The sequence below is a fragment of the Euwallacea fornicatus genome, chromosome 14 (genome assembly GCF_040115645.1).
Source record: "Euwallacea fornicatus isolate EFF26 chromosome 14, ASM4011564v1, whole genome shotgun sequence".
Classification (NCBI taxonomy): Eukaryota; Metazoa; Arthropoda; class Insecta; order Coleoptera; family Curculionidae; genus Euwallacea; species Euwallacea fornicatus.
Genome location: NC_089554.1, coordinates 490402 through 518034, shown reverse-complemented (window position 1 = coordinate 518034; position 27633 = coordinate 490402). Strand labels below are relative to the sequence as shown.

At 34.7% G+C, this 27633-nt stretch overlaps 1 protein-coding gene across 1 annotated transcript; it reads left to right on the top strand.

The window, feature by feature from the left end:
• The first annotated feature begins 715 nt into the window (after positions 1-715).
• LOC136343308 (neprilysin-1-like) lies at positions 716-27625 on the top strand. The gene is made up of 15 exons (XM_066289965.1): positions 716-843; positions 4022-4157; positions 4542-4752; positions 8058-8102; positions 12766-12927; positions 14091-14174; positions 14680-14885; positions 17205-17384; positions 17437-17648; positions 17702-17918; positions 24251-24433; positions 24488-24650; positions 24704-24823; positions 25659-25855; positions 25909-27625. The coding sequence occupies exons 2-15, from the start codon at positions 4053-4055 to the stop codon at positions 26179-26181; spliced, it is 2358 nt and encodes a 785-aa protein (XP_066146062.1). The 5' UTR covers positions 716-843; positions 4022-4052; the 3' UTR covers positions 26182-27625.
• The last annotated feature ends 8 nt before the right edge of the window (positions 27626-27633 follow it).

The window sequence follows — 27633 nt, the reverse complement described above, 5'->3', positions numbered from 1 at the left end:
TACGCATTATAAAGGAGGGATTGATATGCGAAATGCGGGTTATTCAGTCAATGTGTTAGAGCAAGATAGAACGCCGGCCTTTGTTGAGACCGAATTTAATGAGGACCTATCAGATGCTCCACTGTGCATAATGGACTTAGAGTATCTTAGTTAAAATTAGTTTATCCCTCAATATAAGAAACAATATATCAGCGTTTTGGTAACTTTATTAAGAAGACAATTTTCATCTCTGCTTTGAATTAATCCCTTCTATGGAAATAATCTCGTTGGCAAAGTTAACAGGAGCTTGAAATATTGGCCTTAAGGATTTTCTTTTTCGATTATCGGAAAATACAGTCATTTCGAGAGGCATTGCAGGCACCTCAGCAATGCTGTGGATTATCGAATAGTCCTGGGGCGAATTCCAGTTTAGTCCGGAATGTTGCACTTGGAAGCGTTAGAGCGTTTGGAATTTAGACGTAAGTTTCCGAGAGTTTCATTTGTGGTAAATGAATACCCACAAGGTAGACATATTCGATCTTAACATTACATATAAACCATCCAGAAGATGCTGATTTTAAAGTCTCTCTCTTCTCTTCAATACAGAACATCCTGTAGGAACCGCAGAACGGATTATCTTGCTCGGTAGCCTCCGCAATCGAGCGATATTCACCGATTTACAGGTGGTTTATATGAAACTGTCGGAAAATGTAAAGCAAACGCAGTTCCTGCGATCCCCAGCAGGAGAGCAGCAGTTATCGATTCGGAAATTCTGTCGTGGTTTCAGCTGAGTTTCCCCTCTGGAAACTGAGACGAGTGTGGCCGTAATTCATAACCTAGAAAGTTTAGTTTTGTCTGATAAAGGTAAAATATTTAGATAGTTTTTGTAGAATATTGCGTAGAATTTTGTGGTTTGTAGCTATGTGATTTCCTACTCCCCTTTTAGGCGTCTTATCACAGCTATATTAGCTTTATGTTTATAGTTTTGTAATGCTTGAATAGCGCCTATTTAGAGAGGTGCACTTTCGTGCTTTTTAGTCCATTCATAACAATGGGTTCTGTTTTTGAAGGTCCAAAAATTCAAGGCCAGGAAAATACATTTTCCGTTGCTCAATACCTAATACTAGATCTACTGCTATATTGATGTTTCTAAAGATATTTGAGTGTCAGTTAGCCTTTCACTTGAAACTTTGTTTCCTGATTATCTCAATGAAAATTTTCCCTCAGTAGACACTCAGACGTAGGTTAATATGACATTTAATAATTTAGCACAAAACTGTGAGGTTTGTTCAACTTTGCAGTTGACGAAATATCTTAGTCAAAAAGCTGATGGTTGACGAAATCAAAGCAGAACAAGAAGATTGAGAAGAAGTCCGAGATTTCCTCTTCCTGTCGCTGTCATTGAATGCTTAATACGGAATAAAAGACGCAAATATTCCTTATCTAATTACGTATTTAATTTTCTGCAAGAGCGACCTGAAATTAATTATTTCTTCTCCGAGTCGATAAATCCGTTTAAAAATAGAGTTTACATTCCATTAAGTTCAGAAGATTAGACGAGTATGAGGAAACTTTTAAAACAGCTGAGACGATTATAGGTGTTTCGATATGATTGTAGAATAGTTTATTATCCGCCAAGGTTTCGAAGTACACTATTACGATCCGAAGGTCAAGTTTAAAGGGTCAGAGATTAAATCATGTCAGAAAATCAAATTTAAGAAGTTTAAAAGGTCAAGTTTACAGGCTGAGGGGTCTGAAATATAAAGGTCATAAGTGTTTCACAACTGTTATGTATATGCGACTTTTTCCTCTACTAGATGTAACCAGATGTTTTACCTGGTAGTAAACCTTTTTAGGTATAACCATAAATTAATTCGAATTGCAAAAGACAATGCGTCTTTATTCATATTACTAACGATGACGTTCAATTTGACATTCATTTCCACGGCAACCGTAAATAAAACAGTTGGAGATGACGACGACATTGTGCCCGATTAGCTCGTTAGGTAAATAATGAGCCATCTGCGTGTCATTATTAACCTGTTATTCAACTATTTTTAGAAAAAACCTGGGAAACGCACTTTACAGCCATTCAATGTATCTAATAATGGAGTCCTTTAGAGCTAATATTTAAAAAAACTTATTGTCGCAATGGCATTAGAAAGCCTAAAACGATACAAGGAGCTTCGCAAGGTATTTAATTGGTGATCATCAGTAATACCCGGTGGGCTGCAACAGCGTCACAAATAATTCACATATGAAAGGTTTCGTTTCTATCTAGTTGATTTGGTTTGTTTTGCGCTTCAGAAGACAAGTTTACCAAAACTATGTTCTCGCATCAATATAAAAATATAAAATACAATACGTCGGTATAAAGATACAACTGAATGAGAGAAAATTTGTGATGTTTAAAAATTCTTAGCCCCCATCACATTAAATGTCTTTTCAAATCAATCAATGACAATCTTTATTCACCCGGTGAATGGGCTATCGGCCCCTTGGCCTTTCTGCCCAATTTCTTTTCATTTTATGAATTTTTTCCTCAAAAATAACAAATACTCTCAGTATTCCTAATGAATTTAAAATGCTCGTTATACGGTGCATTAAAGTACTAGATACCTTTTACACCCAAAAGAATGTGAGACAGTGCAGCTTTTCATTTGAAAGTACAACTTTAAAAGACATCTAGCTCGCTTCGAACTAACACTTTCAGGATTTACTGAATTTTTCCTCAGGAATTATAAATGGATTGCGGATATTGCAGTGAAGTACTAGGTACTTTTTACAACCCAAAGAATGCGACAGACTGCAGTTTTTCTCTCGAGGGTATAAATTTTAAAACTCGTTCGCGTCATCGCACCGAAAGTTGTTGATCCTTTTACAATTTTCTGCTAGCCATTCTAAATAGCCAGCGGAGATTATTCTTGGTGGATTTGAATTCAAATCTACTTCGACGTAGTTTTTTGTATGCCAAGTATTAACCACACAGAATTGACAACAATATTTTCAGAAACCATCGATTTGCCTCTTATTTTTTAACTCAATTTTTTAAATTCTATTTAAATATGCCAAATGGTCATTAAACGTGCATCCTGTTTTATTTACTTCAAGCACACATCGCTCAAGCCGTTGCTGAACGTAGAACTGTGAAATACCGACAGATTTATCTATAGTATGAGTGTAATCTGTAAAGGCCAAGTGCCATCAGGTTGTGCAAGTGTTGCTATTTTAATGCTTTAGCTTATTCAGAGTTTTATTACTTATATCTAACAAAACAGTAATAACGAAACAAATATTTTTCACATGATTTAATAAAGAAATATGTCAGGCCAAATTATTGATGATCCCGTAACTCTAGCGGACACGTAAAGTTCTCTCGCTAGTGCCGGCAGCACTAATAATTTAGTTCTAATGGGGAATTCAGACATCCATAAAGTGCACGCCAAGTGAGTGAAATTGGCCGACATTTTCAATTATTTTTCTTTTATTATGACATTTTTGTATATGTTAGGCTGATCTGTCTAATATCGTTGGATGACCATTTTATAGCATTCGGCGCGTATTTTTTGGATACCCGAATTTACTATAAGTTTCCCGGTTATCTAATCACGTCCTTCCGGCATTAGCACTTCTTCCCAATTGTTACTAGGGTCAATAGAAGGGGCTTTTATTCGGATGATTCGCGATGTTGGTGGTATACTTAGGCGAGCAATAGCTATTGAACGAGGTCGTACGTGGGGAATGTAGTTTTTTAACGGTGGTAATTGCATATGAAAAATGTTGATATTTTGATGAGTTTGAATCAAAACCATCCTTGGAATTTGAAAATTGTTCAGCATTTATAACCATTTCACTCATCTGAAACGTTGCATGCACCCATTACGCACCCCAAGGTCACTGCTTGAACTATAGAATAGATTGTATCTCATTCTTTTGTTTAGTCGCACGGAAATTTTTTTGAGATATTTGAATTTTTACTCGATAGTATTTTTTTGAATTGCCTAATCTTACATAATTCTAATTTTTAACTTTTTCGCTTCAGATGTGAGTTCTACTGCATATAAGAAATCTAAATGCCCAACTCAAGCTTCGAGTACGGTTCGCAGGTTCCAATGTCGGAAGCCAACTGCACCGAGAAGAAATGGAAATGTTCTGATACGAAAAATGGCTATCTCAAAGTAAGAGTAAACCAAACCTCCATTAAGTAAGAACTATTAAAGTTCTCTTCGCTATTGCCAAAAAAACGAATTTCTCAAAATTAATTTGAGTATTATGTTCAAAACAATTTTGAATTTAAATAAGGTTTATTTAATGGAAGTTTTAATTTCTATGGAGTGTAATAGATGTATTTGGGTCGCTGCAAATGCACTTAAAGGCAGATCATTTGTCGTAGTCCTCGTCGAGGTGCCGATACCGTGCAATTAAAAATAATTTATTTACCACTCGATTTTGCGTTAATCTAGGACTAGAATAATCGAGAGCAATCCATATTGTATTTTTACGAAATAAAAACACCGCGAACTATTTTAAATTCATACTAAAATGGTAAATTTTTCCTCTAGACCAACAACCATACTCAGCAAGAGTCTCTGTTGGGTGCCCCACCAGTCTCCACAGTAGTACAAATGTCCGGAAGCAGCACGAAGACTTTGGTGATGCCACAAACGAAGACTTCAAAGGAAAAGTGTCTCTTTGCCTCAGTTTTGGCTCTCGCTATTTTCTGCGGTGTCCTGCTGTTGATGTTGCTGAGCAGTAAAGGACAAGGATGTCACGGTAAGTCTTTATACACCCATATTTCTTTATATGCTTTGCGAGAAAATGCGGCTCTTTTGAAAACACCCCGTAATTTTTTTAGACCGGAAAACTAAAAAATGCCGCATATATCTCAAGATATCAATTAAACTCGCTAAATGTCTAAAAAACGAAAATTTTAAAGTGATTTTAGTTAGTAAACGTAGGAAGTTGAAATATAACCCTTTTGCAGAGCATTTTTCTTAACATTGTAAATTTTGGGAAATATATATCTAATTCGAGATCAATATCGGATTTTGATTCTAAAGGAAACGACCCCTCAGGATCTCTTTAATTATGAATTTTAGCTAATGAATTTTCGAGTTATAAGTCCTAAAATTTGCGAAAATTTTGCTATATCGATCTTTTTCGTGAGCAGTTTATTTTACACGTTTTTCACCTCAAACTATGAACAATTTTACGGTCTGTTACATAAAAATCTCAGTTATTTTCTTGACTACGATGCGAAGCTTTGTGCAGTGGTTCGAGAGTTGGAGGTTGTATGAAACGTCGTAAAGAATTTACAACTTTCGCGATGAGCGTAAAATCGTTATTTCTCGGTTTGGCGTGTTTATTTTTAAAGAGGCCCATAATGCATTAGGTCGGAAAATGGATTGGGAGAGATACCTATTGTGGCACGTATTGCAGAAGCGTATTATTGATTAGGATAAAAATGATGTTTTATAGAGACAGGAAACTGCTAAATGTGCATTAAAAACGCACGTCTATCAGTAACTGCCAATCTAGAATAAAAACAAACAAAGTTAGAAACAATTGTCCATTTGCTCTAATGGCCTGAAATAAAATTTTCATCTCAAGGATTTTTTTTCTATATCAGTTTCCAAGAACGTGCCCAAAGTGAGAACGTCTTGCAAGAAAACATACTTTCACATTCAGTGGGAGATCCTGTATAATCAGTCAATTTATTGATTTACCCGCGGCCACTTACTCCTAGATCTACAACTACACATTTGAATTTTTAAAAATCAGGTCGCATAGAAGAAATTACAAATTTTAAAAATTTTAGAAAATTAATGCCTCTTAAAACGCCGTGATACGTTGATTATTTTTATAGTACCTTGCTGAGTACTGCAGAAGTCCCCTAAGCAGGAGCGTGCTGGACGCAGTCATCGACCACAAAAGTACCTATTCTCGTAGATAAAAAGAGTCACTAAAAGTAGAAGCATGCATAATACAATTTTTAGTAAAAATCATCAAAACACAAAGAAATCAGGCAATGACAACGAAAGTTAGAAAAAGGTAAAATGTCAAGGAAAAATTGCCGCTTGTTGCTATCAAAATTGGGGCAGTTCGTATGGTCTCTAAGAAATACAGTACGCCGTTGATTTTTAACATAATTGAAAGCTGATTAATATACGTGTTATAAAAAAATCAGTGCCGGATTTAAAAAAGTACAATATTAAAAAAAAATCGTCCTTTATGACTTAAAATATACAAGATTTTCTAAATACTTCAAGAAATGACGTAAACCACTGACGTTCATACTCGTCAAATATCATAATTATTAAATGTTTTCAGTTTTACAACAAAATTCGATTTATAAAGATTCGATGAAAAACCCATTAATCAAAATCGATTATCATAAATCCGGGTTAATTTCTTGCATTATATCAACGATATGGCGGCATTTTCTGCTCTATTAACCACCAGATCGTTCCCCATCCCCCAGGGGTTGACGTTTAATGAATGTATGGGATAACTAAATGCTTACGAGATATGGAAACAGCACTATCCAAAGCTATATGCATACGAAATGCTATTATTCGCTAGAAGGAATTATAGGTTTGCATAAATCTGCATATAGAAGTTTTTGCTGGCGGCGAATTAATTTATTCTAATTCAATTAAAATTAACACAGGAAAAGGTAGATGCTAGACATACAAGTAAAATAACATTCAAATTTAAGTTTAAAAATACGAAGCCATTACATATTCCTTCGCCTTCTCTTTGTCTTTATGCGGAATATATTCCCACTTGAAATCGATCTTACGTTAATAATTACAGGGACATTTTCTTTGGTTAGGCTAAAATGCTTTCTTTTTTTCTGGAAAAGGGTTCAGTTTTCATGAGTAATGCTAACTAGGAAGCTTAATGTGTTCGTGCTAAATTTGATATTGTAAAATTTATATTACTCCTCATAATACCGAGTAGGGTCGCTAATGACCCCACGCTCTTGTTTTTCTCATATAGAATTATTAAAACAAATTATTTTGTCATCAAACTGGAGAAATATTATCCCCCAGCCGTTTGTATTGATTGGAGCAGAATGTTTTTTTTACAGCATAACAATGAATACATTACGAATTTTTGTTCTTCAAAAAACGAGTATAGGGTACTTCCGGTGCTCCATTTGATACTTCCAATACTCCTAATTTTAAGCGTCAAACCTCTCGGATTCCACTGTAGTGTAAACATTACCGGGAAGTAGTTATTCATGTTGGTTGTTGTGTTCACACTTTCTCTTTTTCCCTTCGTTACTTTCTTTTTTCACCGAATTTTCCCATCTTGCTTCTGTTAAATGTTGAGCACTAGGTTCGGTTCGGTCCGAACGGACGGACCAAATGTGGTTTGGAAGTAAGGAAACCAAATATACGGTGCGTTTCGGGAGACCAGAGTTATATGATCCAGCGCGAGGACCAACATATGTGATCCTTTCCAATGATCGAAATGTGATGCTTAACTGGATATTTGACTGTACCTATGTTCCAGAGACGATTACATAGTTCTGGCTTTGGAAGCAGATTTCCAATAGAAGCCCGTCGGTCAATGAAACGTTGCTTACAATCTGCCCACGCGGAAAAACAAGTAGAAGATGCAAGGAAAAATGTCATAGAGGAGTTATGGCTACAACCTTTCCCAATCAATCATCAAAATGATAGAGCAAGGTGTCACTTCTGTCCATGCAACATTGCAGCTAAAATTAGCACCAAGTGTAAGAAATTTGTCTTCAAAGAACCTCCAGCCACCTTCGTTATAAGCAAACAATGTAATAAATTATTTTTCAGCCTTTCGTGTTTAAATGTTAAGTGTTTAATATATAACGTTTCAAAATATCTTGTAATTTATTGAACTTGATTTCCTTTTTTTATAGTACTTATTTATTACATTTATTAATCAAAAATGGGGAAAAGAAGGAGTGGGATCCTTGAGGGACTCCACAGTTGTTAATTTGCCTAAAATTTGTCATCCAGTATTCGGAGAGTTAAATCAGTTTTAGGTTTTTCATAATCCTATGATTATTTCAATTGTTCTACCATTTGTTTCAGAGCTTAAGCCCAGGGTATGCCTCACAGAGGAGTGTGTTAGAACTGGTAAGTTTCCAACAATAATTTTGCTACAACGCTTATGTGGAAAATAACGTGAGATTACACGGTATTTCGCCTATTATAGTCTTAGTGACTTTTGAATAACGAATGTTAATGAAACTGCAACTGACTTAGAGATAATTGTCCCATTTATCCAGGGAGTTAAATTTTCTTTATTCCTAACTGTTAGCTACTAACATACGGGAAATTAACCTAGTCTAACTATCTAAATTGCGATAGCTTCGTAAATAAAGGAGCATTTCAAGCGGCAGCTCAAACTATTGTGTTTGGACCACAATTTCATTATCTCATTATGCCTGAGTGGAGATAAGAGCAGGTTATTAGGTGGAAATAATGTGGCATATAAATCTAATTTTAAATTTCATTAGTAGAGATGCTTAAACGAGAAGGAAAAAATTATTTTTTCCACTACTTGTTCTAAAAGACACCATTATTGTGTGTACTCAATGACTGTGACACTTATTTTCTTGCTTTTTTTACAGACCCCATTATTTACCTAGGGTGCTAATCAGCCAAAATGTCGTCCCACTATTTTATGAATTAAAAAAAATTAAGTATTCGAAAATAATTACACACGGCGATTGTGAAATACTTATAACCGTTACTTCTTAAATCTCTCAGTAAAGCCGGATGTCAATTCGACAATCGAGTCGTATTAACATCCGGCCGTATATAAAGTACATTAAATTATAATAAAGTACTTAATAATGTTAGTGTGTAAAATACCATTAATTTTTACAGGTGGGTCTTAACTAAATTTGGTAGTAATTATAAAAATTCACCAAAAAATGTCGCTAAATGGCAGTTTGCTTTGATTTTCAATGCGTGAAACCATCCTGTATTACACAACGAGAATTAAATTGCAAATATATAATTCGTACATGTGCCGCAGGCGAAGACGATAAATCGCATGACCACCAACTGGTTACGTCATGTTCTACGATAATAATAATTTGTGAAAATTAAATGGGACTTACGGCTTAAAACTCCAAAATTCTAAGCAACTTTCACCAAAATGGTCGCCGGGCCGTTGATGTCTGTTTGGTTTTCCTCGTGCTATGGATACTGATACGAAGGAGTGGGAAATAAGCTCATTTCCCTCTTGTTGCGCGCAACCCATGAGAAATAAAAGTAGACGAAAGTTGAGGATACAGGGATATTATTTTTTGAAACCGATAACAATGCAATATCCTGGCAGTCATAAAAAATGTTTACTAAACATCAATTTTGCCAAAGATTAGTATGGCATAAGATGCTTCAAATTCGAACCAAAGTACTGAGACTTCGAAAACGGTATAACAAATAGAAATGGTTAAATTCATTCTCTATAAGATCTCGCCGCATAAATCTTAAAAAATATCTTTTTTTCTGAAAATTTCAGCGCAACAAACAATCTGATACCTGTATTCTTTGTATACAGGGTGTCCCAGATCAAAGTGCAAATATTTTAACCATGGTTTCTACTAACGAAATTAACCAACACGTATTTTTTATTTTTGCCTAAAAGTCTGTCGTTTAAGTTCTAGGGCTCTTTGAATATCGGGCCCCATTTGGATAAAATGATTTATGTTGGAAGAGCTCTTCAACGGATTGTTATGAAATTTGGTGTACAAAAATTTTTCGACCGTAGCAATTCACTAATAAAGAAACGAAATATACAGCTTTGCCATAATATAAGGCACATAAATATAAGGGCCGGACTATGAATATAGGGCCCCGCATTTATTTAATCGTTAAATATTTCGATCAAGTGATTACATTACCTGTTTATACCTTTCATTTAGAATTTTTTTTGTCTCTTGGAGATTTTTCGCAGAATGCGTCGTTTTCTCATGGTAGTTATTTTAAAGCAATTCTTACTTATCTTGCTCGGATTGAACCGTGTCTGTCTAAAGTTATTTATTGAATTATTTGAAACAAAATAACAAGGAAGAATGAAATTATACACTATAAAAATGATCAAAGTGCCTAAAAATTCCTGGATTTTCTTTAAATGATAAGGGTGATAATTTTCTCGACGTAACACTCTTTGAATACTACTTTTTGGGATCATTAAGTCATGCTCAGCATTTCTTAAATTACTAATTTTATTATCCTCAAAATAATTTATTATTTCTTGCTCATTATCTACCCTATAATTCTTAATATTATGATTTTCTCCTCGTTGAAGAGTAAAACTACCAAATTCCCTCAACCTGATATGAACATTTGTAAACGTTCTTGAATTTGGAAGCCGTTGATTAGGAAATCACTGATAGTAGAGTACCCTAGGTCTATGAGCATTTTGTCTGCACTCACCATAAATCAAGTGAGTATTAACATATTTGGGATTATTAAACGGAAGAGCCATCATAAAACAAATAAAAATGCATTTTTATGTTATTTTATAATTAAATATGACAATAATAGGTTTAACAATGACTAATACCTACTGCTAGTTGAACACAATATGCCAGAAAATGACAATCAGAATGATTTTTTTAACAGGGAGAATGATGTGGCTATTCGAGCCATGGTCTATTTAATAACAACAAATTCCTGCAATAAAAAGGCGTAAAATTTGGAATCGCTACTACGAGAACACGACGCATTCTGCGAAAAATCTCCAAGAAACAAAAAAGTTTCTAAACGAAAGGTATAATCAAGTAATGTAATCGCTTGATCGAAATATTTACCGGTTAAATAAATACGGGGCCATATATTCATAGTCCGGCCCTTATATTTATGTAGTGGCTAAGTTGTATATTTCATTTCTTTATTTGTAAATTACTACGATCGAAAATTGTTTTAACACCAAATTTCATAACAATCCGTTGAAGGGCTCTTTCAACATAAATTATTTTATCCAAATGGGGCCCGATATTCGAAGAGCCCTAGAACTTAAAAGACAGACTCTTGGACAAAAAGAAAAAAACGTGTTGGTTAATTTCATTAGTAGAAACCATGGTAAAAGTATTTGCACTTTGATCTGGCACACCTTGTATATATTTGTTCATATTTATCCAATTATGTTGAAAATGTCCGATATTCGACCGTCAGCGTCTGAATCTTAAAAATCAAGAAATATACAACATCGTTTCAGTCACTGAAGTAAACTTGACAATAGAAATATCTTAATAAATTAAAAAGCCCTTTTTTTCATCAAATCATGAAAAATAGTGAACTTCGTTTGGTACGAACCAGTGGCGTTCTTAAATCTAAATCATATATGATAGTAATATAGAAATGGATAGCGCAAAAATGAAAGTTTTCCAAAATTTTCTTACTCAAAGATTTAGTAAATAATGAGCTTGGCGACATGTAAATCAACGCCAGGAGCAATATGAGAATAAACAATTCGCAAGTAAAAATTTTCAAAATGCTTCAATCTCAAAGGACCTTCTATTTTATTGTTATTTAGCTCCATTTTTGTCGTAGTTCTTCTCTGCGTCCACAAAAATCATTAACTTAATTTGACATGAAACAATGGAGTAATTTAATTTGAATCAACAGCAGCAGCATCATGTACAGTTCGAGAATAAGTTTTTAAAAATGTTCCAACCTGAAAAAGGGACATTCTACGTCCCTGTTATTTCCCTCCACTTTTGACTTTTCTATTTTTAACTTGTTTTTGTGGTAAGTTCAAGTCGCGTTTCTAAAGTAGGTTTCGAAGCAGTTTGAGAATCTATTTAGATTTAAGTTCATTCAATTAGTTCTGTTCAATAGAGTTTCGCTATAACAGACATTTTCTTGAAATTTAAATTGATAAATCGCTCATTTTAAATGATTCTAAATTCAAAGACTATTTTAAGAATATTATGAAATCTAGGAATTTTTTTCACAAATCTATGAAAAATCTGATTTAATGGAATTTTTGTTTCGTTGTCATATTTTGGTAATTGTTACGACCAATAACATTAATTATCACAAGACATTCCACCTTTGTACAAACCTTTCCAACAGTATTAACGCGATCCAATTTTGTTAACAACTTTGCTATATAATTGGACTTTTTTGGCCGAATATGTTTAATCAAATAAAATCACAACATTAAATGTGAAAACTTTATAACCGTTTTTCATGAAAATAACTTTTACCAACTTGCGTGCTACCAGAATTGCATGTTCTCTACTTTTTAGGAGAATATATATTTTAATCTTTCTCTACGCCGTCAAATTATACAGCATGTTACTGTATAACGTTCCGCATTTTTTAACAATAAAATTTAAATAGGCAAATATAGGAAAAACGTGTTTTTAAACAAGGAATATATTGATCCTGATGTGCTACTTATTTAAGTTTGTAGGATTCTTTTTACCAATGTCACTATCGCGTATCCATAATTTGATAATATGTCTCCCAGAGAACTGAATTTAGTTTTAAATTTCCATATTTGCAATCGATGTATCGTAAAATAATGACCAAATTCGCAAACGGACAAAATCTAATGGATCTAAGTCCGGCGATCCTGGAGGCCAATTTGGCGAATTTCAGTCTTTTCCTCAAGAGGTCGGGAGACGTATAAGTGAATCAAATATTTTCGTCAAAAATGAGCCGAGACATGTTTAAGACCCACGCATTATCAATATTTCAATTTTTTTATATATATTTTAATAGCAAAAAAAATGTTTCGGCACAAACGATTTTCGGAAATGTATCTCGATTTCAGCCTCTTCGTTATTATCTGCAATGGACCATACGGCAGACCCTTGTGTAGACTTCTTTCAATACGCTTGTGGCACTTGGAACCGAAAACACGTAATTCCAGAGGACAGGAGCTCCATCAGCACATTTGAAGTTATGGCAGACCATTTACAACTCATCCTCAAAGGTAAACATTTCAATAGTACGAATTTAATTTATTGTCAAAGTAGGTGAAGGAAGAAATTTTATCAGTGGCAGGCCTCAAGTTATAGCTCCAGGGACGCACACAGCTCTGTTGCTTTATCTATAGTGTTTGCTTTGAAATGGAGTCAAAACTTTTCCGAGTATGGGATTTCTGAAATGATTTCTCCAGAGATGCATGACCGAGTTTGTTCAAGAACTCTTTTCAAGGTCTAATACGAGAAAGAAATGTGGCGTAGTAGTTGCTAAGTTTGTAGATTAAATTCCAATTCGTTTCTTGCCGCTCAGCTTATTAGGTTTTCGTTTTACCAGTAAAGGGTACTCAGCGTGTTTTCAGCAAAGTAATCTCCGGTTGCTACTGGATTTAAATCACTCACGTTTCCGTGTTCTCCTAGATAGCTTTTTCATTAGAGTATCGACTTTATACATGCCGGGTTTTCCAATCGGGCCGGCTGTAAATAAATGATACACTTTGCCAGGGTGGGTGCCGCCTGGATATGGAAATATTTTATTTAAAAATCGGCCAGCACGAGATGTGATAAGTGGAACGGCTATTTAGGTTGTTACAGTTATCTATGGGAATTTTACAGACCGATTTCATTCAATTTCTTCAATTTTCCAGCAATCACAAACGATCGCAAGAAAATGGGGAACTTGCACGCAAGTCAAATACTAATGCTAAATGGAAACTAATGGGTTCAAATTATATAAGTATATGTAATTAAACTGAGTATCACATGTTTAGCGTAGGTGCCGTCACCAGGGTAGACAACTTAACCGAAAAAATGATTCCCAAAAATAAACATAAAATATTGGTTTCCATGGAAATTCTCTTCAAGATAAGGATTATAGAACTTTGATCTTCTGCCTAGATAAAAAAAATCAAAGTCTAGGTAAATTTGCCTATGATACACATTAAAATAAGAGTACTTCAATGATTAGTTTCATTGGAAATTATTCTCTAGATAAAGTTGCTAGTATTTTTATGTTTGACCCCAAGGACCAATGGATCAGAGTCTTGTTAATGATACTGCCAACCAAACATAAAAAATACCGTTTATGAAATGTGTAACGTTCGTATCGCACGTGATGAATCATTGTGCCTAAAAAATAATTTGTTAGTAGATTTTCATAAGGGTTTTGTTGTAGATTTGTTTGAAGAGCCGATAACATTGGAAGATAACGACTCCATAAGAAAGGCTAAAACATTTTATAATACCTGTATGGATACTCGTAAGTATTTTTTTATCATTTGGCAGCTGAGAACTTTAATTGAAAGCTTTAAGCATTTTGGAGCAAATAAGAAATAGGAATCATTTTATTCTTATTTAATCATTCATTACATTCTCCAAATTAATTCAAATACGCATTACGCAAGCTGACGAATCCTTTCACTAATCTAACTCCTTTATTTCTCGCTACCAACCTATACGACCATTTCCCCAACAGCGCCACCCGCTCTACCTTCGCCAACCACCTCTTCTAGCACTGCTTTTACACTAGTTCAACTCGATCACGTAGACTGCATTACGTGTACTATGCACCTGATAGTCGTAATAATGTCTGATCTCCAGATATAATTATATAACTACTGCTGAACTTTAAGGATATAAACTGCGAAGTTTGTTGCGGGATAAAGAGATTTGCCAGTGAACTTTAAAGTATCCAAAAAGACATATATAAAAAAGGCTTTTCTTCTAACCCAGAATACGAAAACCCTATACTAAACACTTTTCAGTTCAGATCCGTAAAATTGGAGATGAACCCCTCCGAGAAGTCCTGAAGTCCCTTGGTGGTTGGCCGGTGACCATGAGCAACTGGTCCCCTCCCAACATGTCCATCGAAGTTCTCTTAGGAAGGATACGAGGAATCTACAACGAGGGGTATTTGGTTGAGCAGTGGGTAGGACCTGACGATAAGAACAGCTCCGTTAACATCATCCAGGTGCGCACAAAGTAAGAAGTGTGTAGGCAGTAGGTAATACAGTTTTCGTTTAATATGCTTCGTAGGTAATGGATATTCGGTTTGGTAGTGGCAATTTAAATTACTGCACTTAAAAAAAGTTTTACTACCCTTGTAATAAAATAGACCAATTTCTGATAGAACTCTGAACCACAGAATGGAATAAGTCCATTCTCGAATGAAGGCTTGCTGTTTGCCTGTTTCTTAACGATTATTTTGTTTTCCATCAGAACTGTTTGATTGATATTTTGTATTTAATCTTTTATTGCACATAATCGATTATGGTGGATGTATGGGAACTCTAATAAATTCATGTCAGTGAGTTCATTAGTGGAAATAGACACTAGTCCTCTTTTTGAGGAGACCAAGTCACCCCTGGAAGGACAGTCACTGGTCAGTAGACCATTAGGTATGGGAAAATGGATCTTACTAACTTTGGGCAACACAACGCCATCACCAATTTTGTTCTGCTTTTAAGTGCTCCAACAGCTGCCCGCCATATAGAGATGGCAAGAATGAGTCGATTTCTTAATAAGTGCTTCATTTTCAAAACGTTGTGAAAAAATCGTTGTTCAGCACAATTTTCTCTTGAAAAAATGAAGCATAAGGACTGATATTGTCAGTGTGAAAGCATTCCTGAAACAAACTATGTAATAAAACGCGGCAACATAATCGATAATTAGGAGAATTCGCTTTGGTTTCAACATATCTAATAGTCGGTATCGATCTCGAGATCGTAACACGACTTGAATATCAATTATTTCACGTTAGTTTTAGTTCACATTATTGCTCTGGCAGTTCTCTGCTACCTAGAGATGGGAACGATCTACCGAGTTCTTTAACATACTGTAAATATCGTGCTGCTTTAAATTCAATCTATCTCTCTTCAAGAGTTCTTCAGTAATTAATATTTTAGAAACATTAATAACATTAAATAGCAAAAAAACAATTTTTTTTACATTTGTTTATTTGTTTAAATGTTGCGTACCTCATCGGTAGCACAAAATGGTCGATTTTTAAAAATTGTAACATAAGTTAAGTGACTCCTCAAATTAAAAGTCTTTCAAAACTATATTTAATGGTGTATTTCGATTCAGAATCTATCGATTAATTTTTGAGAAAAACAGCTATACATGTGGTAAAAAAATCAAAACAAACTCAGTTAAATAGTATATAAACAACGGAAAAACTTTTTTGTTGATAAAAAATTTGCTTGTTTTCGGATTTGTGCTCACAAGCAGTCTTTGGTTATTTTTATTTATTTATTTTTTTTAGCCAAAACCTGTTTGTGAGCACAAAATCGAAACTAAACCAATTTCTTATCAACAAACAAATTTTTCAATTGCTTACATACTACTTAATTGAGTTTGCATTACATTTTTTATTAAATTTAGAGCTGTTTTTTTCAAAAACTAATTTATAGACTTTGAATCGCAACGTACCAGTTAAGGTAGCCTTGAAAGACCTTTAATTCGAAGTGATTCATGTCTCAGTTTCAAAATATCAGCCATTTTACACTATCTGTGATGTAGAATTTAAAAAAAAAATGTCAAAAGATAGTTTTTTGTCCTCTTTAATTCTGCTTTTGATTTAAAGAAAAATTAGTTAAAAATTTAACAGAGGAGAGGGGAGGAGGAGAATTTTGAGCCGCACGGTATATTAAAACTGCCAAAGAAAAATATAGATGATCTATATATTTGAAAATGACATGAGCTTTGATAGGTTGATCTAGATTATTCCCTATAATTGCGATATTTGAACCCGCTCACTATCTGAGTTAGATTTTTTGTCGTATTGTCGATAATTTTGCTCACACTCTAAATGATCTATAACAAAGTTTGGTTTTCACCCGTTTACAGAGATTTAGGAATAAATTATAGATGTGTTTCATTCTCAATATTCACTTTAACAGGACCGAAATAGTAATTTATGTCTTTATTAATAGCAACGTTGAATATACAATAATTCCAACATTACTTTAACACTAAGTACAAAATTAATCATTTGCTATCCATTTGGAAACCCACACACGTACACGTATTTATAGGTACAAAGGCAATTTTTCTTCTGGAGATATATTTACTCCCACATTACCCATTAAATATTGCTCCATATACTGTCTTTAATCGTCCCCACACAATGCTTTGTATCTAAATAATGCAAATTAACTACCCTCCATTCGTCTTGAATTGCTTTAGAAATTTATTTTTGAACTGTATTACAAATTGTCTATTTAATTCGCATCTTTCATTTTAATTAACTCTCCTCAGTTGGGGTTCTCAAGCTTGTTTGTCTTTGCAGCTGGACCAAATGGTTCTAGCTCTACCCAGCAGGGACTATTACTTGAAAAATAGCAGCGAAGGAGACAGAGAAGCTTACCACAAATACATGACCAACATAGCGGTCCTTTTAGGAGCCAATAAAACCACGGCCAGTGAGGAGTTGCTGGAGGTCATCGAATTTGAGAAAAAACTTGCTAATGTCTGTTTTGATTAAGCAGTGACGATGTGGAGTTAATGAACTATTTTTCTAGGCTTCACTCCCAGAACAAGATCGGCACGATACTAGTACGATCTACCGGAAGCTTAAAATGCGGGAGTTGCAGGCCATGGTCCCTCAAATCAACTGGTTGGACTACTTTCGTTCATTTCTTGATGTAGCTATTGACGAGGAAGAATCTGTGGTCGTTTATAGCTTGTCGTATTTCGTCGACTTAGGGAAAATCCTGGCAGTGGCCGATAGGAGGTTGGTGCACCTAAATCGATTAATCGAAAACCGAAAACGATCAACTATTGTAGAATAATTCACAATTACGTGCTGTGGCGACTGGTAATGACCCTATCCACGCATATGATCGACGATTATCAGAGAGAGAGAGTGGAATTTCGTAAGATTCTCCAGGGAATTTCAAGCGAAAGGCACCGCTGGTCGCAATGCGTAGAATGGACCAATAAGAGATTGGGAATGGCTGTGGGTGCTCTTTTCATACGGGACAATTTCAACCACGAAAGCAAAGTAAGCAATAAGAAAAATACAGCAGATGGCTGGTTATGTAAACTAATTCAAACCAAGTGTGATTCGAAATATTTACATTAGCTAACGTTATTTAAATAATAAACCATTTATTGAAGAAACGTTTAATACATACAGGGTATATCGGAAATAAGTACATTAATTTTAATTGATGGTAGAATTTTTCAAGACCAACAGCTTTCCTTATTACTTTTTTTCGATCATCCCTTTGTTACAAAGATAAAATTAAAAAATTTAAGAACGTTGCACTAACCTAGTCAACTGAGCGATACACAAATTCTAAAAAAAAATGCCAAAAAATTGACAAGTTTTTGTACCTACACCGAATTCTTAAGATCTGAAACTTTTGCGACTATTGGTGATTTCATTTTTAAATTGTAATACAAGATGTACTTCGTTTCGTGTTAATAAAAAGGACACATTAAGCAGATACAGAAAATTTTCAACTTACAGCATTTATGAAAGGTGCTCAAAGTTACCTTTCATATTCAAGTATTATTTTCAAAACAACACTGCAATCGCTGACGGAATTATTCTTGAACTGTTTGCAACATTGTTTGGTTGCTTCGAAAGTGATATAGCAACATGTTCTACCAGTTCTTTCAACTCTTGGATTGTGTTTATTGGAGTAACAGAAACTATACTTTTCACGTACCTCCACTGGGAAAAGTCACATGGGTTTAGATCCAGAGATCTGGCGGACCAATTTATAAAGCCACTTCGTCTTATCTTTCGTCGTAAAAATTTTTCATTTAGCCAGTTTCGCATTGTTCGTGAATTATAGCAGGGTGTCCCGTCTAGAAGAAACCACATGTTTGATTCGAATATGCTGTGGCAAATTTTCTAATAAATCGAAAATCTGATAAAAATTGTAAAAATTTTTGCCCCTTTAGCCGTCTAATTACGTGAAGTCCGATAAGTTGACGTTTACGAGTCCTGCTCAAACATGAATTCGAAATCTGTTCTGGAAATTATTTGGTCGCATAGTATACGGGTTTTCCTCTGCCCACTTATGAGTATTGCTCATGTTGAAGACACCTTCTCGATTAAATCTAGCTTCAAGAGTTGCAAATAGAAATTATGTAAAGTTTGGTTGTTCATGTATTTTAGTAAGAGCCCATTCACAAAATGGCCGTCTTCGTGGCAAATTTTTAGTTTTCGAAAATTGCACTTTTTATACATGATAAGTACATTTTTTTCTCTCTCTCTTTATTAGTATAATCTGTCAGTTACAGGTAGACAGTAAGTATTACAGGTGTGAGATGTAGAACATGAATTAAGATTACAGTCTTCTACAATCTTAGTTGACTTTATAGTGTATTACAGTTCGTATACTTTTTATTTTTTTTAAATCGTTTTTTGACATCCATTCGATAGCACCTATTCAGTCTTCTTCCTGAAGGAGGGTTTATCCAGTTAGTAGCAAGGGAGTTTGGATAGCAAGAGATGCGACCTTGCTACCTGGTATAAAATCTTATAATTTCTTCTTGGATAGTAGGAAGATTTAGGTCGTTGTGGAGTATTTGATTTGTTACGTGCCACGGTGAGTTGGTTATTGTGCGTAATGTTTTGAATTGGAATCTTTGAAGAATAGACAAGTTCGAGTCACTCGCGGTGCTCCATGGTTGAATTCCGCATGTCCACACTGGTTTCAAAATGCATTTGTATACCAATACTTTATTCTCCAGAGATAACTTCGATTGTCGACCGATCAGCCAGAACATTTTCTTGACTTTGATGTTAAATTCTTTTCGTTTGGTTTTAATGTAGTGATTCCATGTTAAACGGCGATCCAGGTGCATGCCCAGGTATCTTGTATGTGGTATGTGTATGTGTTTGTGTGCTTGTGGTATTTGTCTATCGTTGAGAGTGACAATTGAGCAAGTTTTTTGCCTTAGTAAAAAAGTTACATGAGTAGACTTAGATTCATTTACCTTCATTCGCCACTTCTGCAGCCAATATTGTAACATATAGAGGTTTTCTTGGACTTTGTTTGAGGCCGTTTCATGGTTCTCCTCCATTGCTAGAATAACCGTGTCGTCAGCAAAAGTAGCCAGTATGGCATTCTTGTTACAGCTAAAATCAGCTGTGTATAAAGAAAATTGAACTGATCCGAGCACTGAACCTTGGGGAACTCCTGCTGTAATGGGGTATAATTTAGGTGTAGTATCGTCTACCTTAGGTTGAAATGTTCTGTCGTCTAGGTACGATTTGATTAAGAGATAAAATTGTGGTAATAGTTTCTTAATTTTGTATAATAAACCTTTATGTCGTACTTTATCGAAAGCTTGCTGAACGTCTTTAAATGCGGCAGAACAGTATAATTTATTCTCCAAGCACACAGGAATCTGAGCAGTAATTCGATGTACTTGTTTAATTGCCGCGTATTGGTTGCGAAAGTCGAATTGGTGATTTGGAATTAACATGTTCTAGTCAATTATCATTTTCAATCTGTGTAATAATACTTTCTCTAGTAATTTGGATAGACACGGGAGTAAGCTAATTGGTCTATACGATGTTAACATATGGCTCTGTTTTCCAGGCTTTGAAATCATAGTAATTTGGGAATGTTTTCATTGTTTCGGAAAGTAAGAAGTGAATACTATGGCGTTGAATAATTGTATTACAAATACTATTGTCTTCCTATTAAGTTTTTTTAAGATCTTCGGTGTTATTAAGTCATGTCCGGGATTTTCTTATTTCTGAACAGTTTAATTTCTTTTTGTAAATAAGTACATACTGTCGAATGAGATGTCCTTAATTAAGTGCCAAACCTCCTCGTATTAATTTTTGATCAGACTTCAACATAGTCAAGAATTTCTTGCTCAATATTTATAATCCTGTTGGAACGTCATCTTCCACGTTGATGGGCTATCGGTTTAAACGTGCCATAATCCCGAAGATGTTAGATAACATGCATAAAAATGCATTAGTTAGAAGTTTAACGCCTCGTAAACTTTTGTAAGTAGATTCCGCGAGTTTCAACAGAGTTTTCGGCGGAAGCACCATATGCCAAAACCATGTCTATGTATTCACTATTTGAAAAATTAACCATTTTTAATATATTTGAATCGCTGTACTTGTCGACACACCGAACGTAAATATTACCAGGTCGCAGTACCAAATAACTTTGATTTGTTAACGAAGGTAGGGTGTGTCAGCAGGTCAATCTCCGACCCTGTTTTCTGGAAAATAGTTTTAATTCAACGATACGAATAATTAGCGCATCATGAATTTTAAGGAGGGAAATGTAAAAAAAGTGGTTTTCGAGAAAAATGGTTGATATAAAAAATGTTGCCCTTAACGAGATCTATCGTTGGTTTAAATTAATGTACTTATTTCTGATACACCTTGTAATTTATACCGATTCCGGAACAAAGTATCATATCTTTAGGTTTTTAAATAGAAACCGGTCCATTTTTTATGCATTCAATAGAGTTCAAAGACATAAAATCATATGTGGAAAATAAATTTAGTTTCACTTATTATGTGTACAAACAAACTTTTATAGTAAATTTTTATTCCAATAAACAAAAAAACCAAAGATTAATTAATTATCTTCATCATTAATTTAATAATTGCTCCCAATTATTAAAAATATCTGCCATTTTGATTCTTCTTTCTTCTTAAACGCATGAATAATGCTCCCTGAGTGGACACAAATCTATTAAAGACACAAGCATCTCTAATTCTTTCTGTTATGTTTTCAGGCCTTGTGGGCACTGTTGAATACATTTTTTTTCGATGATTCCTTAAGAAAAATTTAAGTGGGGTAAGATCAAACCATTTTGCTGACAAGTTTTGAAATTAATGTCTTCAATAATAAAGGCAAATCTTCATTCAAGAAGTTTTGATACATTGTTTCTTTCATTGTGCCATCAATGAAATATACAGGGTGGCTCATCGAAAACAGTCCAGCAAAGTTTACTGCTTTGTATGTAAAAATTTGGAAAAAGCCTCGGACCCGTATACTTTTGTTTTCAGAGGGACAAATTTCCACATTAATTCTATCACTGTAACTTCAACCCTTAAGCGGGGGCAACATTCACCCTTATTTTTTCGAATGGAAAGGGGTATGTTGTGATACATCTTTTGAATGGGCATTAAATTGTCTTTCAAATGGCGTTTCGTTTTTTACATTTGAGCTGCGCGTCGCCGAGAAATATTAATTTAACTTTATTGATTAGTATTTACATGTTATCTTATTAAGTGTTGAAAATGTCCCCCGTTCACCTCCATACAATAGTACAGCAGAAGATCACTCGATTTATCTCCTCTTGATTTCTTTTTGTGGGGACATTTGAAATCGAAAATTTATGCCACCCAGCCTGAATCCTTAGAAGATTTACGGAACCGCATCATTAATGAATGTCAACAAATTAAACCAGATATTTTTCAAAATGTCCGGGAACACTTTGAACAGTTGCTGTACTATCGTATGGAGGTGAACGGGGGACATTTTCAACACTTAATAAGATAACATGTAAATACTAATCAATAAAGTTAAATTAATATTTCTCGGCGATGCGCAGCTCAAATGTAAAAAACGAAACGCCATTTGAAAGACAATTTAATGCCCATTCAAAAGATGTATCACAACATACCCCTTTCCGTTTGAAAAAATAAGGGTGAATGCCGCCCCCGCTTAAGGGTTGAAGTTGCAGTGATAGAATTAATGTGGAAATTTGTCTCCCTGAAAACAAAAGTATAAGGGTCCGAGGCTTTTTCCAAATTTTCACATACAAAGCAGTAAACTTTGCTGGACTGTTTTCGATGGGCCACCCTGTATACCAATTATTTTATTGTCAAGTGTCCCACACCAAACATTTATAGACCATGGTCGTTGATTAGCCACTTGTCGGGTTCAGTGAGGATGATTTGTAGACAAGAAATGCATATTTCTTAAATTTATTCGTCCGTGATTTATGAAACTGGCTTCATCATAGAACGAGTTAAAAAAAAATTTGGTTCAGTTCTTGGTGTGACGAAATGTTGTATAGTTGATATTTAAAATCGTAGAAAATGTTTAATACATTTGTCGGTAATATTGCTGGATGTAACGAAAAAATTCTAGCACTTACATGTAGATTTACATTTACAGCAGTTAGAATAGCAATTTCGTTGTTTTCACAAGTAACTGTTTTTGAACTCTTTTTTTTAAGTTTAACACAACGAATTTCTTTAAAAACCTTTACTACGCGGTAAAATGTGAAAAGAGTTTGCGTTGCTCTATGAGGAAAACAATTCCTATAAGTGTCTACAGCAGCTTAATAACCCAAAAACGTTCCAATGCAAAAATCATATTAATTCTTAAATCATTAAATAATGCTATCGTGGTGAAAATTAAAATACGATGCTCTTCTGGAATCAAGATAAAACATATTTTTCTGATTACAGGGCCATCCGTTACGAATTAAAAAAAAAAATTCAAACGAACCTCTCGTAATTTTTATCGTAAATCCGAATCTAAAATAAAAAATTAAGGTTTTCATTTCAGATTTCAAAGTCACCATCGCCTCATCTCCAGGTGGTAGAGTTGAGGATTCATGTTTAGTGTTTTTGAATGGACTTTTTCGAGACAAAGAAAACTGATTTGAAATTTTTTCATCCGACACGTAATTTTCGAAATATTTCGGTTTATTAGTTTGAATGGACTATCCTGTAGTTGAGTGAGTCGTAATATGTTCTACCCCATGGGTTGAATTAATGGAGTTATGTTATGTGGTATGTACGTGACAAAAATTGACCTATTCTCGCTCCTCAACTGTTGCTCTGTGGAATGACTTGGTACATTATCCAATAATAACAAAGCTTTTATTTGTTTTTTTTTTTTTAATTTTTTTACATACAAATCAAATAATCTTCAAATTATGAATTTATAGAACATTTGTAATTTCAAATTCATTGTCATATCCCAGGGACAAAGCTCTTGTGGAACCATTTTAGGGGTATAGTGCTACTCATTCAAGCGGTTTTTGAATAGATTTGATTCAGAAATCAACTGGGATATTAAAATCTTTACATGAACGCGAGCTTTTTGCTTTTTCTATTATCATTCACTTATTTTATATGTCGCTAAGAAGTGCTCGATCGATCGAAACTTAAATGTCGTAAGAGAATAGAGCGTACATTTGTTAACGTTATCATGCATTCGGTTTGGTTCCATAGTACGAATTTTGTGTTTATATTAACGTAATGTTGTCATCATCGTGTGTTTACCTTATCTGGCGTTTGTGTGTCATTTTCTTTTAGCATCACTTAAACGCTTTAAAAGCCTTATATAACTCAAGAAAACCATTTTCTTTGTATTTCAGGAAATGGCCCTTCAGATGATTCACACGATAAGGGAAGCTTTTAATGAGCTCCTTGCAGAAAATGATTGGATGGACGATGAAACGCGGACCGTGGCCAAAGAGAAAGCCGATGCCATGAACGAGAGAATCGGCTATCCGCAGCTTATAACCGATAAAGAGAAACTGAATAAGGAATATGCTGCTGTAAGTTTCTTATAATACAGTTTTCCTTGTACTATATTCTTACGAGTTTTATAGTTGAATGTCACTCGAAAGGAGTTTTTGAAAAACCTGCTAAACATTCAAAAATTTGAAGCTGAGCAGAACTTGCGTAAACTGCGACAACCGGTTGACAGGTATAAATGGTCCACTGAGCCTGCAGTGGTCAACGCTTTCTATAACCCGAACAAGAATGATATAGGTGACTAAATATTTTTCAGAAGATATTGCATTTTTTGATATAATTTTCCGCAGTATTTCCCGCGGGAATATTGCAGCCATTGTTCTACAGCCAGCACTTTCCAAAATCCTTGAATTATGGCGGAATTGGTGTCGTTATTGGGCACGAGATTACGCATGGATTTGACGATAAAGGTTAGCTTTAGAATAAGCCAGTTTGTTACGTTTCGCCCTGTGAAAATTTTCCGGGTCTGTCATGGTTATACCTTAGAGTATATTTATTGTACACTACTACAGCAATTCTCTCTTTTTCTAGCCCTCATAAATCTGTCTATACATGCGCCAAAGTTTGATATTTTATCAATTTTTGATAGTCTCAAAAGATGAGGAAAAATCGAACTATATTAGAAAAACTCCAGTGCTATAGTGTGAGCTGCGGTTAAATCACATTCTTTCATCGACTACCAACACTCTTCGTTCTCTTAAACTATTTCATCGAAAAATTTCACCTTGATATAGTTGAAATTATCCAAATTTACATTTGTTGAGCTATTGCTCCTGCCGTCCCCCACCAATCAAGGCTCCAACTAGAAGTTAGATAGAGCAAAAATAAGATAACGATCCTGTCAAGGCTTCGAGTGCTCTGTAATATGAATTAAGTTTAATCATATTCAATTTTATTTATTAAACTAATATCGCCACAACAGATAAATTTTGTTGATCAATTTTTCAAAATTGGAAATTTATAATTCATGGTGAATTTTTCTCATTTTGGTTTTCAACCGCGTTGACTAAGGTTAGTCGTATCCTTACCAACTTACCATCTTAATGCTCGTGGCCTTTAAGCTTTAAAAAATCTAGCTCTCAATAACCCAGGAGTCGTTTTCCGATAATACTGCTCATGGGCCTCTGTTCGCATGAACCCCCACAGTTCACTTTCGGATGTCGACTCCATATCCTTATAATACAATATTTTTTTTAATTTGTGCTCAATTACTGTTGTCACTAAGTAAATTACGCTGAATTTAAGGGAGGCAATTTGACAAAGATGGCAACATGATGCAGTGGTGGAACAACGCTACAATCCGAGCCTTTCGTGAGCGCACCCAATGTATCATCGACCAATATTCCCGATACAAAATTGATGAAGTGGGTCTATACGTTAACGGACGCATGACTCAAGGAGAAAACATAGCTGACAACGGAGGACTCAAGCAATCCTTCAGGGTATACACAAATCTTTAAAGAATTTCCTTAGATATACGATTTATTATTTACAGGCGTACAAGAAATGGGTAGAGCAACATGGTGAAGAAGACAATCTGCCAGGTTTAAATCTTACACACGACCAACTATTTTTCCTAAATTACGCCCAAATCTGGTGCGGTTCCATGCGTCCCGAAGACGCCCTGTCCAAAGTGAGATCCAGCGTTCACTCCCCAGGCCCCATTCGGGTTTTAGGACCTTTGTCAAATTCCTGGGATTTTGCGACCGCTTACAAGTGTCCTCAAGGCTCACCAATGAATCCTACCAATAAGTGTAGTGTATGGTAAATAGTTTTTAGGCAAGTAGAACAATTTTTGGATGCGGTAAGTGTGAATATCGATTTGTAGCGACTTAAGGCGTAATGTTGGTTTGGTCAAATGGGTTTAGATGGTAGGTATATGGGCAATGGCAAAATTAGTTTTTCAGCTAGAGAGGACCTTGCTAGTAGAAACTATAAGTAATCAATGGTATAATGGTTATTTTTCGAAATTAGCACAAAGAGTGAAATATGATGTGTTTTGATCGAGTGAGCTCACGACAATTTGAAAGACGAAGTTGTGCGGATACTGAATATTTTTAGCATACTTTACTACATATCACTGGGCGAATTTATCTTCTCTATAAAAGTGTTAATTCCACGTTTTGACCTCTTCTTTTTGCATTAACCATACAAGTTACACAGGTACTACTATTGTAAGTGAAAACCAAGAAATTTTACAAGTGGGCGAAGAACCGCACAATATTTAATATGGTTCAGGTAAAGACCAACAAAGTGGCCGGAGGCAGTCCAGCGGGCGTCCCCACTTCGATGTTTAAGTTAGTAGATTATGTATAGTAGAACATTTTTGAAACATCAAAGCAAAAACTAGCTGTGTAAATAAATGGAAAAAAACGATTAATCCATCACTAGAACTTATATTAGTGAAAATTCTGAAATGGGGAGAGATTTGAACATGGACTGACTCCGTCCATTTCAGCCGCTAGTCTCTCAACCTACTTCATTGAGTTTTTTGAAGGCATATTATATCTTGTGCGGTTCTTCTCCCACGTGTACAATCCCTATGTGTTTACTTGAACTGGCGATACCTGCCTATGTTGATTGGTAAAAGTACTAAGAGTTATCGAAGACCTATGAATCTGAATATTTTTGGAAGAAATACAGGATAAGTCTCTTTTCTTTTTTAATACGACTAGCATCTCTACGTGTTTTTTGAAAATTAGATTTTTATGGTTTTGCAGGACAAAATCGCTAATTACATATTTAGAACACACCTGGAAATTTTAATTAAAACAGCGCATTCTAGTTTTTGCAAAAAGAGTCGGCCCAAACTTTTAGTAATATGGGTACCTATTTGAGTGAGATTTAACATTGTTTTAATACAGAATCTTTTGAATCTATCGAATATTGCTAAATAACATTCTTAAAATTGATCTTTTCCGTGAACAATTTACATCCCTCATACATATCTTCAAATATTCCTAATCGCGCTAAGTCACAGGTGCAGGGCAACTTAATAGCATTAGATGGCATTATAGGATACTTACCTATTTATGTAACGATGTTGAATGTTTTTACAAGCTTATCGATGTTTGTTCGCTGTAAATCTGACCTGTATAAATTTTATAAACGTCGTTTTCTCACAACTTTGTTAATTTATTAATGTGTTTCCACTTCATCGTTTGGAATGACAAAAGTGTTTGTTAATAAATGTCTTAATTTGTATAATAATTGTTTGCTT